This window comes from Schistocerca americana, chromosome 2 (genome assembly GCF_021461395.2).
Source record: "Schistocerca americana isolate TAMUIC-IGC-003095 chromosome 2, iqSchAmer2.1, whole genome shotgun sequence".
NCBI classification, from domain to species: domain Eukaryota; kingdom Metazoa; phylum Arthropoda; class Insecta; order Orthoptera; family Acrididae; genus Schistocerca; species Schistocerca americana.
Window position 1 is genome coordinate 160,193,685 of NC_060120.1, and position 12,612 is coordinate 160,206,296.

A 12,612-nucleotide genomic window follows, 5' to 3' on the forward strand; every position below is an offset into this window, starting at 1 on the left:
TAAAGGAAGACATCGAAGCAATTCGGCGGCGAGTTGCTGGATTTATTACTGGTAGCTTCGCACAACACGCAAGTGCTACGGTGATGCTTCGGGAACTAAAATTCTAAGTAGGCTGTTTAGGTTTCTTTATTGGTAACGCCACGTAGCGGTCTATATGAAAATCACTGACTGTTACAGCGAGCGCCACTACTGCCAGCTAAATGAAAGATTCAAATTACTGAAGGCACTAACTACTGATAGGCATAGTTAGCAAATGAAAGATTTTGATAGAGAACAAACAATGTATTCACCTTAATAGTGTTCAAAAGTCATAATATATATAGCAATTCATGACATCCAGTCTTACAAATTTCAAAACTCCGCCATTTCACTTCCACACATCCACCACTGCTGGCGGCTCACCTCCAACTGCGCAACGCTACGCGCTGTTAACAGCCAACTGCCCAACACTACAATAGCGACTATTGCAACAATGCGGACCAGCCTCAGACTGCACACAGCACAGTCTGTGATTTTCATATGGAGCGCTACGTGGCGTTACCAATAAAGAAACCTAAACAGCCTACTTACAAAATGGGAATCCCCGGAGGGAAGGCGACATTCTTTTCGAGGGAATAGTATTGTGAAAATTTAGAGAACCGGTATCTGAAGCTGAATGCCGATCGGTTCTGTTGCCTCCAACATATACTGCTCTTAAGGACCATGAAGATAACATACGAGAAATTAGGGTTAATACGGAGGCATAGAGACAGTCATTTTTCCCTCGCTCTGTTTACGAGTGGAACAGGAAAGGAGGGGGCTAGTAATGGTACTGGGTACCCTCCGCCAGCTCGATTGCGGAGTATCACCGTAGATGTAGATGTATCAGCGATAGACATGAGAGAAGCGATCGAAGTGGAAGACAAAGAGTAACACAGTGATTAAAGATGGGTGAGACGGTGGCTTATTGGTTATGTTGCAGCCTATGAGCGCAAAGTAATTGAATTTAATACAAGATCAGTTCTATGATTTCTGTACGTTACTACACTTCTTTCACAACACGTCTGCTAATGTGAAAAATGGTAAGCTGCACCGTAGTTCGAGTGGACGTTAGATTGTACAGCTCTCTATAACTGGTTGGCTAACTCAGTTCGGTCAACGGCATACCACCTTCAACAGGACCACGTCTAGTGAAGCACTCATGGTTTCAGACCAACCTTTCGGCTAACATAAGCTTTATTTTTAGGGGCAAAGGGATCTGGGAAATGAAAATAGGAAGAACTGTAACTGGGTGAAGTTGGGAACATGTGTTTTGCTATTTGACGCAGGGGAAATTGGCTGTATATGTTGATTTGTGGGGAAACCTTATGAGGGTGACATTAGGAGGTGCCTCTGCTCTTTCTTAAACACGACAGGGCATTGAATTGTGCGCAGAGGTCACGATAGCTTGTTCCAGAGGTGGAGATCAGTAACAGAGAAAGAATTCGTGAATGTTTTCGTTTTGTACATGGACACGGGATACTAGGTGTCTGTGAGGAAAATTTTAATATGGTCAGGTGTGTATAGAGAAGCGTTATACTAAAACTGTCCGTCCCTGAGCAAGAATCCACTCTGGATGGGAAGTAATTTCACTGCGATGTGTTCACTTCGTTATTTCGAAACCCATAGATTCAAGGCTGAGCTGACCGTTAGAGCCGGTCAGCCTACCCTTTGCACTCGCCCGTAAGATCTAGCGAAAGAAGAAATAAAGTAATTCCTGTAATCGGAAAATTTTGTTCAGGGGTATGAAGGCGTGTCAAGAACAACATATTAAATATCACGATTGGTGGGGGCTGAGCGCAGTGGTAAGAGAGCGTTTGAAAGGATTTTTTTTACATTTTTCTTGAATAACTCGACAGACGGCCTCTAGCGGAAGCGTAATCCCAGCATAAATTTAAGCTACATTTAATGTACATGTGATATGAAGTTATACAGAGGCGGATGACCATTATATAATTCAGTCAGACTAGGTTGCAAAGGTAAAAGTCAGACATCAGGCAAGAAAGGACTTCGCTTCTCATAAGACGCGTTATTAATTTATCCATCACCAGATATCTACAAATATCAAATCGAAAAATAATTTACAAAACACAATAATAAATATCTACAGAAAACCACATTTATTTAAATCAATTGGCACAAACTGTACTACACCTACCCAGGAGCGATAGCTGCACGTAGGTATGGTATTTCAGGTTGTATGGTTCAAATGGCTCTGAGCACTATGGGACTCAACTGCTGAGGTCATAAGTCCCCTAGAACTTAGAACTACTTAAACCTAACTAACCTAAGGACAACACACACATCCATGCCCGAGGCAGGATTCGAACCTGCGACCGTAGCGGTCGCGCGGTTCCAGACGGTAGCGCCAGAACCGCTCGGCCACCAGCGGCCGGCTCAGGTTGTATGGGAAATAAGCATTCGCAGACTAAGATACAACTCTGGAGAATACACACCGAGAAGATATTTTTGCCATCAGGTGGCATTACAAAATATATAATGGCACAAAGGCGCTTCAACAAATGTACATTTATTACACCGTCTGTCTGATGTACAGAACAACTGTGTGATAGGTCAAGGAACATAAAATCAGAATATAAAATTGGAGCACAAGCATATGTTCCAAAGTTAGATAAAGGAGGCAGAAAATGGCAAGGAGAATACAATATTTTCTATGAAACTAGGGCAGAACTTCGATATAACTCAAGTCCGATAGTAGAAAGTACCCAATAAGCGCCACTCCTCTCACATAAAATCGAAAAACCAATTTCTGCTAATGATTACTATCAGTTTATTATAGAACATGGGAAATATTTTTGTATAAAAAGCCGGCCGAGGTGGTCTATCGGTTCTAGGCGCTCAGTCCGGAATCGCGCGACTGCTACGGTCGCAGGTTCGAATCCTGCCTCGGGCATGGATGTGTGTGATGACCTTAGGTTAGTTAGGTTTAAGTAGTTCTAAGTTATAGGGGACTGATGACCTCAGATGTTCAGTCCCATAGTGCTCAGAGCAATTTGAACCATTTTGTATAAAAAATAATTAGTGGTGGAAGATTATACGTCATGATTTTAACGTTTCACTATGCAATGCACCAATTAATAATTCCTATTTTTAAATGAACGTGTCGTGTATTCTCCCCCCCCCCCCCACCCCTTTCATCCGTTTAAACAAACAATTTGTGTCACTGTAATTTCGTCATTACTATCTGTATAAATAAAATATTTATTTTATGTCTATTGTAATAAGTTGGTTCACAGCCATAAGTTGCATTGTATAACATTAGTTGACGCATCTTGATGTAGGTACACATTTTGCAATGGCACCTATTGGCAAAAATATCTTCTTCGCCCTCACTCTGCAGAATTGTGTCTGTTGGCTGCCAATGACTATTTCCCATAAAACTTGTAACACCATATAAACGTACAGTAGTAGCTCTTGGGTAGGTGCAGTACAGTTTGTGCCAAATGATTTAAATTAATGTGATTTAGCTATCCATTGCTGTGTTTTATAAAACATTCTTTTATTTAATTTTTTGTAGATATCTGATAATGGATAAATTCCGAAACGCGTCATATGAGTCTGATTTTAGTCTCTTATCTTTGCGACCCAGTCAGCCTGGATGCAGAACTAATGATTAAACTACATTTAATTTCCTACAAAAGAGGATCTATTCATCTTTTCTGTAGAAGTAATAGTTTGTGGGGTGCAGAGTAAAGAAAAATCGCAAGTTATTGAATGTGTTATTTAATGCAACAGAATTTATGTTTATTGTTAAATGAAGTTGGGATAGTACTAATGTCAACTATGTTTCCCCACATGTAATTCCAGCAGAGCCATCTTAGGGGATAAGTTGTTTTTTCTGGGAGTGTGCTGAGGTGGCGGAAGGACGGAGATGGGATATTGGTGGCTAGAAACGGAGGGAAGGTAGGAAGTCGGAATGTGGTCATGCACGTCCCTACTTTGCACGTATGTATACTGAAGAGCTACCAGGCGGGTCCGTGATTATTCTACACCACTACATCACAACAAGCAACGCGGGTGTTTCACAAAGTTATATCGACCCTTCCGCAGCAGCAATGATTTGTGCCAATTTGCTCACTCTTACTACTGTAAGCAAAATTTCGACCACACGATTTATCTCTGATATTCGAACTTTCTTGGTCTTCGTTGAGTGGGAAATCGCTGCAGCGGTCATATTCACAGCCACGAGGTGGAGTGGGGCTAGAGGTGGCGATGGACATTTGGCACAGCGACCCTTCAAGTTCTACTATGCTCGTAAAACTCGTCAACACCCGTCTACCGTTTGTCGCAAAGCTATGGAGGCGAAGGGGCCCGTACTAAGAAAGCTGACAGACAGGTTGCACTTTCTAGTGGACGAATTCGGAATAAGCCATGGTAGCTAGAGCTAATATTATTCGAAGCTACTATTTGTTTAATTTTATTAGGAATTTGCATCACTTGATGTTAGATGAACAAGATGCCCAAGCCTACGTTTTTTTTTTCTGAAGATTTTCTTATTCATTAGTACAACCATTTGAAACAACAGTACCTAAATTTTCATACAGTTTTTATTTGCGGAATAGTATTCGGTTAAAGTTATGAAGTCTGGTGCAATTCTTTCGCTCATTAGCTTCACTTATCTCGAGTCCACAAAACAGCTAATAATCATCTAATAAAGATTAATACAACCAGATGTCGGAGTAAAAGAACTTAAAATGGAAATTAGAATGTAAAATAAAATTTTATAAAGAATTTAATGAAAAGAGTAACTTTGATTTCGCCAAAAAGATTCCCAAACTTTTTTTTCTTTTTTTTTTTTTACTGAAGGAGTCGTCCATCAAGTTTCAGCTCGAAATTATTATGGAAATGATCGTTACAATGTTTTCGTCTCTGTATTTTTTCTTGTCCTCAGCTATTCTTATCAACATCCTGAAGAGCACTGTTTGTTTTACTGAACAGACATGAGACTATAGCAGACATATATCTTGCTTCTAGGCACATGCTCAACGAACATAAAATTATAATAGTTTGATCTTCCAGGCAGAAGGTCAAAAAAACGTAGAAACTGAAACACAATTATTATGAACTAATACATTTATTAAAGGTGTACTTATCATGCATGCAGTTGTCACTGCAGGTAAAATCATTCATTGTCGCACTTTACTGATTTCCCTTCCGATACAGCCGGCCGCTGTGACCGAGCGGTTCCAGACGCGTCAGCCCGCGACCGCACTGCTGCTACGGTCGCAGGTTCGAATCCTGCCTCGGGCATGGATGTGCATGATGTGCTTAGGTTAGTTAGGTTTAAGAAGTTCTAAGTCTAGCGGACTGATGACCTCAGAAGTTAAGTCCCATAGTGCTTAGAGCCATTTGAACCATTTTGAACTTTCCGTTACAACAATGCTCGAGTGCCGCACTCATAAAGCTCTTGCATTTGGAGCGACGAGTTTTCTCACAACCTCACTCCCGAGCAGCTGCCAAGGTCGCTAGAAACGAAAAGGTTGGATGTATGGAAACTGTGCCCAGTGAACATTGCGCCCAGTGAAATTTTCATGCATCAAAAAATCTGTGAAATTTGCATTTAGCGTTCCTGGAAACTACCTGCTCACTACGTGACGGCTTACCTGTACCCTTTGCGTTGGCCACCGGAAACACGCTCTAAGCCCCACAGTGAGGTGCTGAACGACGAGCAGCTTATATATCCTTTAGCCAGAAGAAAAGCGTCACGAATGGTCGAAGTAACACTCTACGATCAGCGCACTTAGATATGCATATTGAAGAATACGGATGTTCTATTTGTTTAATCCTAGCAGTAACAAGAAATTTTCGACAATGGGCAGTACCAAGGATGGAGGGGGAGGAGTTACTTTAAGTGCGACCGAAAGAAATATTAAAAGAACATAATTCGTTAACTGCTGTTGAATCATATAGAAAGCATACTTCTTGAAGAAGTACCGATGTGTAATTAGAGTCCAGAACATGATAATACCTTCTAGCACTCTCTTAGCAATATTAATAACGGCCTTGCCGCAGTGGATACACAGGTTCCCGTGAGATCACCGAAGTTAAGCACTGTCGGGCGTCGTCTGCGCTTGGATGGGTGACCATCCAGGTCGCCATGCGCTGTTGCCATTTTTCGGGGTGCACTCAGCCTCGTGATGCCAATTGAGGGGCTACACGACCGATTAATAACGGCTTCGGTCAAGAATACCATCATAACGACCGGGAGAGCGGTGTGCTGACCCTCCGCCCCTCCTATCCGCATCCTGCACTGAGGATGACACGGCTGTCGGATGGTCCCGGTAGGCCACTCGTGGCCCAAGACGGAGTGCTCATTAATATTAATACCCGTTCAGTAACGTGTACTGCTGGCTTTATGACCACCACAAAAACAATTTAAAAATGAATTTCGTTCATTGTCGTTCACTTTTACTGTCAACATACTTTCTAAAGAGATATTAATGTGTAAGTAAGCTCCGAACCTGAAAATACAGAATACAACTTTCATTGGGGAAAATTAATTTATGATTTATTCTCTAACTCTTCAAAGTATGTCTTACAATAGAATTTGGCAAGGCTCGCATATCTTAAACTTGGCAGTCCTGGTAAGGATATGCTAATCATAATTATCAAGATAATTCCTACCATGTTTTGAAGTCAAATGCAGAGGGAGCAACAATGTAATGGAACGAGTAGGATAAGAAGCCCTGTACAAGTTACACTGAGGTGCGAGCGTCATGGAGTAGTGATGTGCACACATACAGATGGCGGTAGTATCACATATACAAGGTATAAAAGGGCAGTGCACTGGCAAAGCTTTAATTTGTGCTCAGGTGATTCACACCAAATGTTTCCAACGTGATTATGGCCGCACCGCGGGAGTTAACTGTCTATGAACGCGGAATGGCACTTGGAGCTGGAGGTGTAGGACATTCCATTTCGGAAATCGTTAGGGAATGCAGTATCCCGAGATCCACAGTGTCAAGAGCGTGCCGAGAATACCAGATTTTTAGGCGTTACCTCTCGCCGCGGACAACGCAATGGCCACACAGCCTTCACTTAACGACCTACAGCAGCTGCGTATCCGTAAAGTTGTCAGTGCTAATAGACGAGCAACACTGCGTTAAATAAGCTTATAAATCATGGTGTGATGTAGGACGAACGTATCCGTTAGGCGTTAATGAGCCATGGCAGCAGACGACCGATGCGAATGCCTTTGCTAACAGCACAACATTGCCTGCAGCATCTCTCTTGGGCTCATTATTGGTTGTCCCTTACACAACTGGAAGAATTGTTTCCCCGTCAGTTGAGTCCCGATTTTATTTATTAAGCGCTGATGGCAGGGTTCGGTTGTGATGCAGACTCCACGACCCATTGGCCCAAGTTGTCACAAGGCATTGTGCAAGCTGATGGTGACCCCAAAATGGTACGGTTTAATTTACTTGGAATGGACTGGGTTCTCTGCTCAGACTGAACGAGTTAGTGACTGGAAATGGTTATTTTTAGCTACTTGGAGACCATTCGCAGCCATTCATGGACTTCATACTCCCAAATAACGATTGTGAATTATGCGACTGGTCTGAAGAATACTCTGATCAATTCGATGCGAGTGATTTGGTCACACAGATCGCCCGACATCAATCACCGTGCACAAATTCCTACAGAGGGAACGGCTATAGAGGCAGCGTGGCTAAATATTTCTGCAGCGGACTTCCAGCGGCATGTTGAGTCCATGTCACACGCCGAGTTGCCGCACTAAGCCCGGAAAATGTAGATCCGACACGATCTTAGGAGGTATCCCATAACTTTTGTCACCTCAGTGCGTGTTACCTGCGTGCATGAATAATCCTGGGCCTTCAGTAAGCATGAGGCCACATATCATGTACAAAGCACGTACATTACGCTGCTACACAGCTATAGACCACTTTTAATTTTACGCTGCTACATGGCTATACATCATTTTTAATTTTAAAGTATGCTTTGTCAAGTAGAAAAATACGACATTTGAATTCCCTGTCTGTAACTTGGTCATTGCGTTTTCAATAGTAGTTTCAAGATTCCGCTGAGAAGTTTTGTGATTCTATTATATCAAAAATAAATCTGGCTAGAGGACAAATGTAAGGATGTAGAGGCATGTATCATTAGCGGGAAGATAGAAACAGCCCCCAGGAAAATTGAAGAGACCTTTGGAGAAAAGAGAGCCACTTGTATCAATATCAAGAGCTCAGATGGAAACCCAGTCCTAAGCAAAGAAGGGAAAGCAGAAGGGTGGAAGGAGTATATAGAGGGTCTATACAAGAGCGATGTACTTGAGGACAATATTATGGAAATGGAAGAGGATGTAGATGAAGATGAATTGGGAGATACGATGTTGCGTGAAGAGTTTGACAGAGCACTGAAAGACCTAAGTCGAAACAAGGCCCCGGGAGTAGACAACATTCCATTGGAACTACTGACGGCCTTGGGAGAGCCAGTTCTGACAAAACTCTACCATCTGGTGAGCAAGATGTATGAGACAGGCGAAATACCCTCAGACTTCAAGAAGAATATAATAATTCCAATCCCAAAAAAGCAGGTGTTGACAGATGTGAAAATTACCGAACTATCAGTTTAATAAGCCACAGCTGCAAAATACTAACGCGAATTATTTACATGCGAATGGAAAAACTGGTGGAAGCCAACCTCAGGGATGATCAGCTTGGGTTCCGTAGAAATGTTGGAACACGTGAGGCAATACTGACCCTACGACGTATCTTAGAAGTTAGATTAAGGAAGGGCAAAGCTACGTTTCTAGCATTTGTAGACAGAGAAAGCTTTTGACAGTGTCGACTGGAATACTCTCTTTCAAATTCTGAAGGTGTCAGGGCTCAAACACAGGGAGCGAAAGGCTATTTACAATTTGTACAGAAACCTGATGGCAGTTATAAGAGTCGAGGAGCATGAAAGGAAAGCAGTGGTTCGGAAGGGAGTGAGAGAGGGTTGTGGACTATCCCGATGTTATTCTATCTATGTATTGAGCATGCAGTAAAGGAAACAAAAGAAAAATTCGGAGTAGGAATTAAAATCAGTGGAGAAGAAATAAAAACTTTGAGGTTCGCCGATGACATTGTAATTCTGTCAGAGACAGCAAGCAACCTGGAAGAGCAGTTGAACGGAATGGACAGTGTCTTCAAAGGAGGATATGAGATGAAAATCAACAAGAGCAAAGCGTGGATAATGGATTGTAATATAATTAAATCGGGTGATGCTGAGGGAATTGGAGTAGGAAATGAGACACTTAAAGTAGTAAAGGAGTTTTGCTATTTGGGGAGCAAAATAACTGATGATGGTCGAAGTAGAGAGGATATAAAGCGCAGACAGGCAGTGGCAAGGAAAGCGATTCTGAAGAAGAGAAATTTTTTAACATCCATTGTAGATTTCAGGAAGTCTTTTCTGAAAGTGTTTGTGTGGAGTATTTGTATGGAGTGAAACATGAGCGATAAATCGTTTCGACAGAAAGAGAATAGAGGCTTGCGAAATGTGGTGCTGCAGAAGAATGCTGAAGATCAGCTGGGTAGATCACGTAACTAATGAGGAAACTGTGGTGTCACCGCCAGACACCACACTTGCTAGGTGGTAGCTTTTAAATCGGCCGCGGTCCGCTAGTATGCGTCGGACCCGCGTGTCGCCACTATCAGTGATTGCAGACCGAGCGCCGCCACACTGCAGGTCTAGAGAGACTTACTAGCACTCGCCCCAATTGTACAGCCGACGTTGCTAGGAAAGGTTCACTGAGAATTACGCTATCATTTGCCGAGACGATAGCACAGCCTTCAGCTAAGTCAATTGCTACGACCTAGCAAGGCGCCATTTATCCTTTGCTATGTATCTAATGAAGCATGTACAGTAACAAGACCAATGTTCACCAATTGTGGATTAAAGTTAAGTATTCCAGCAGCTACGTACTTTTCTTTATAGCATTCATTACGTATCCTGTTTCAGACCTCACGCCAACCTACGTGAGTTTAAGCGCGTGCCTTTCGGTTACCCGTCACTGTGGATTGGCTGCCTTGCCAGTCCACAACAGAAACAATGAATAGAACTGAGAGAAGAGGAATTTATGGCACAACTTGACTAGAAGGGACCGCTTCTTAGAACATATCTGAGGCATCAAGGGATCACGAATTTAATATTGGAGGGCAGCATGGAGGGTAAAAATTGTAGAGGGAGACCAGGTGATGAATGCACTAAGCAGATTCAGAAGGATGTAGGCTGCAGTAGGTGCTTGGAGATTAAGCTAGCACAGGCTAGAAAAGCATGGAGAGCTGCATCAAACCAGTCTCTCGACGGAAGATCACAACAACAACAATATAATAAAAAGATTGCCATTTCGGTACGAGCACTCCTGTCCTGATCGTCAGCAGCTTCTGTGCAGTTAAACACCGCCTAAGAGACCTAGCCTCTTCTACCAGCGGGATAAGTTGCGGAATTCAGATAAGGGGATTAGCCGACTTTCCTCGACTTTTTTATGGGCGCTGATTTCACTGACCGAAGTTCACAGGATGTCGAGTGAGCTTGATGTGCGTGCTGCTCGCTCCCGCTGGCCTTCTCTGACAAAATGTAATGTACTTTGTACCCAGATAGCGGTATTTGTAGCGGTACACTTGCTTGTAACTAGCGTAGCGCTTCTGCAGAACGTAACGGCGCGCCGCTTCCCGCCAGGGCTGTTCCAGCGCGCCATCCTGATGAGCGGCTCTGCGCTGTCCGACTGGGCGCTGACGGCGAACCCGCGGCCGGTGACGATCCAGGTGGCGGACGCGCTCAACTGCCCCACGCAGAACGAGCTGCTGGCCTGCCTGCGCCGCCAGAGCCTCGAGGACCTGATGGCCGTCCAGGTGAAGGCGGCGCCCTTCGTCTCGCCCTTCGCGCCCGTCGTCGACGGCACCTCCGTCCCCAACGACCCCGAGCAGATCATGGGCGTCTACCATAGCCTCTTCAGCAGGTACCGCCGTCCTACTCCATTTACTTTACTACTGTCACATCTGTTTCGTAAGTCTCTTTCTTCAGAACGAAATTTTCACTCTGCGGTTGAGTGTGCGCCGATATGAAACTTCCTGGCACATTAAAACTGTGTGCACGAGCGAGACTCGAACCCAGGACCTGATACTGGCGGGACCATAATTGTGAGGACGGGTCGCGGATGGTTCTTGGGTAGCTCAGTCGGTAGAACACTAGCCTGATAAAGGTTCCGAGCTCGAGTTTTCTTCCGACTCATACTCTATGTGATCAAAATTATCCGGACACCCAACCAAAACTTACGATTTTCATATTAGGTGAATTGTGCTGCCACTTGCTGCCAGGTACTCCATGTCAGCGACGTCAGTAGTCATTACACATCGCGAAAGAGCACAGTGGAACGCTCCGCGAAACTTCGAACGTGGTCAGGTGATTGGGTGTCACACGTGTCATACGTCTGTACGCGATTTTTCCACACTCCTAAACATCCCTAGGTCCTCTGTTTCCGATATGATGGTAGAGTGCAAACGTGAAGGGACACAGACAGCACAAAAGCGCACAGGCCGACCTCGTCTGTTGGCTGACAGAGACCGCCGACAGCTGAAGAGGGTTGTAATGTCTAATAGGCAGACATCTTGATTTCATGGTAGAGCGGCTGCTCATAAGCCACACATCTGGACTGTTGATGCCAAACGACGCCTCGCTTGCTGTAAGGAACTTAAAGGTTGGACGATTGAACAGTGGTAAAACGTCGTGTGGAGTTACGAATCACGGTACACAGTGTGATGATACGATGGCAGGGTGTAGGTATGACGAGTGCCCGGTGGATGTATGTCAGCGTGATTATTGCCAACAGTAATATTCAGAGGCGGTGCCGCTACGGTGTGGTCGTGTTTTCCATGGAGAGGGCACACCCCCCCCCCCCCCCCCCCTTGTTGTTTTGAGTGGCACTATCACAGCATACGCATAATTGAATGTTTTAAGCACCTTCTTGCTTACCACTGTTGAAGAGCAATTCGGGGATTGCAAATTGCAACACGATCGAGCACCTGTTCAAAAAGCACGGCCTGTGGCGGAGTTGCTACACGACAATAACATCCCGGTAATGGACTGGCCTGCATAGAGTCCTGTCCTGAATCCTATAGAACACATTTGGGATGTTTTGGAATGCCAACTTCATGCCAGGCCTCACCGACCGACATCGATACCTCTCCTCAGCGCAGCACTTCGTGAAGGATGGGCTGCCATTCCCCAAGCAGCCTTCTAGTACCTGACTGAACGTATGCCTGCGAGAGTGGAAGCTGTTATCAAAGCTAAGAGTGGGCCAACACCATACTGAATTGTAACACTACCGATGGAGGGCGCCACGAACAGGTAAGTCATTTTCATCTAGGTGTCCTGACACTTTTGATCGCATAGTGTATCAGGGTACACTCCGATGTAGAGAGAAAATTTCATTCAGGATGCATCACAGGTCTGGCTAATTCAGATTTCCTCAATATCCCTCGATAGCCTTTTTTCAAGAGGTGCTAACCATGCAAGTTCCGCAGAAGAGTTTCTGTGGACTTCGGGAACTAGCAGATGAGGGACTGGTTTGGG

At 44.2% G+C, this 12,612-nt stretch overlaps 1 protein-coding gene across 1 annotated transcript in view; it reads left to right on the forward strand.

Annotated features, from left to right (window-relative positions):
• Nucleotides 1–12,612, forward strand: part of LOC124593848 — a 542,124-nt gene that overhangs the window by 269,380 nt on the left and 260,132 nt on the right. The window contains exon 4 of the mRNA XM_047132196.1: nt 10,720–10,999. Coding sequence (XP_046988152.1) covers nt 10,720–10,999 — 280 coding nt within the window. The remainder of the gene's footprint in view (nt 1–10,719; nt 11,000–12,612) is intronic.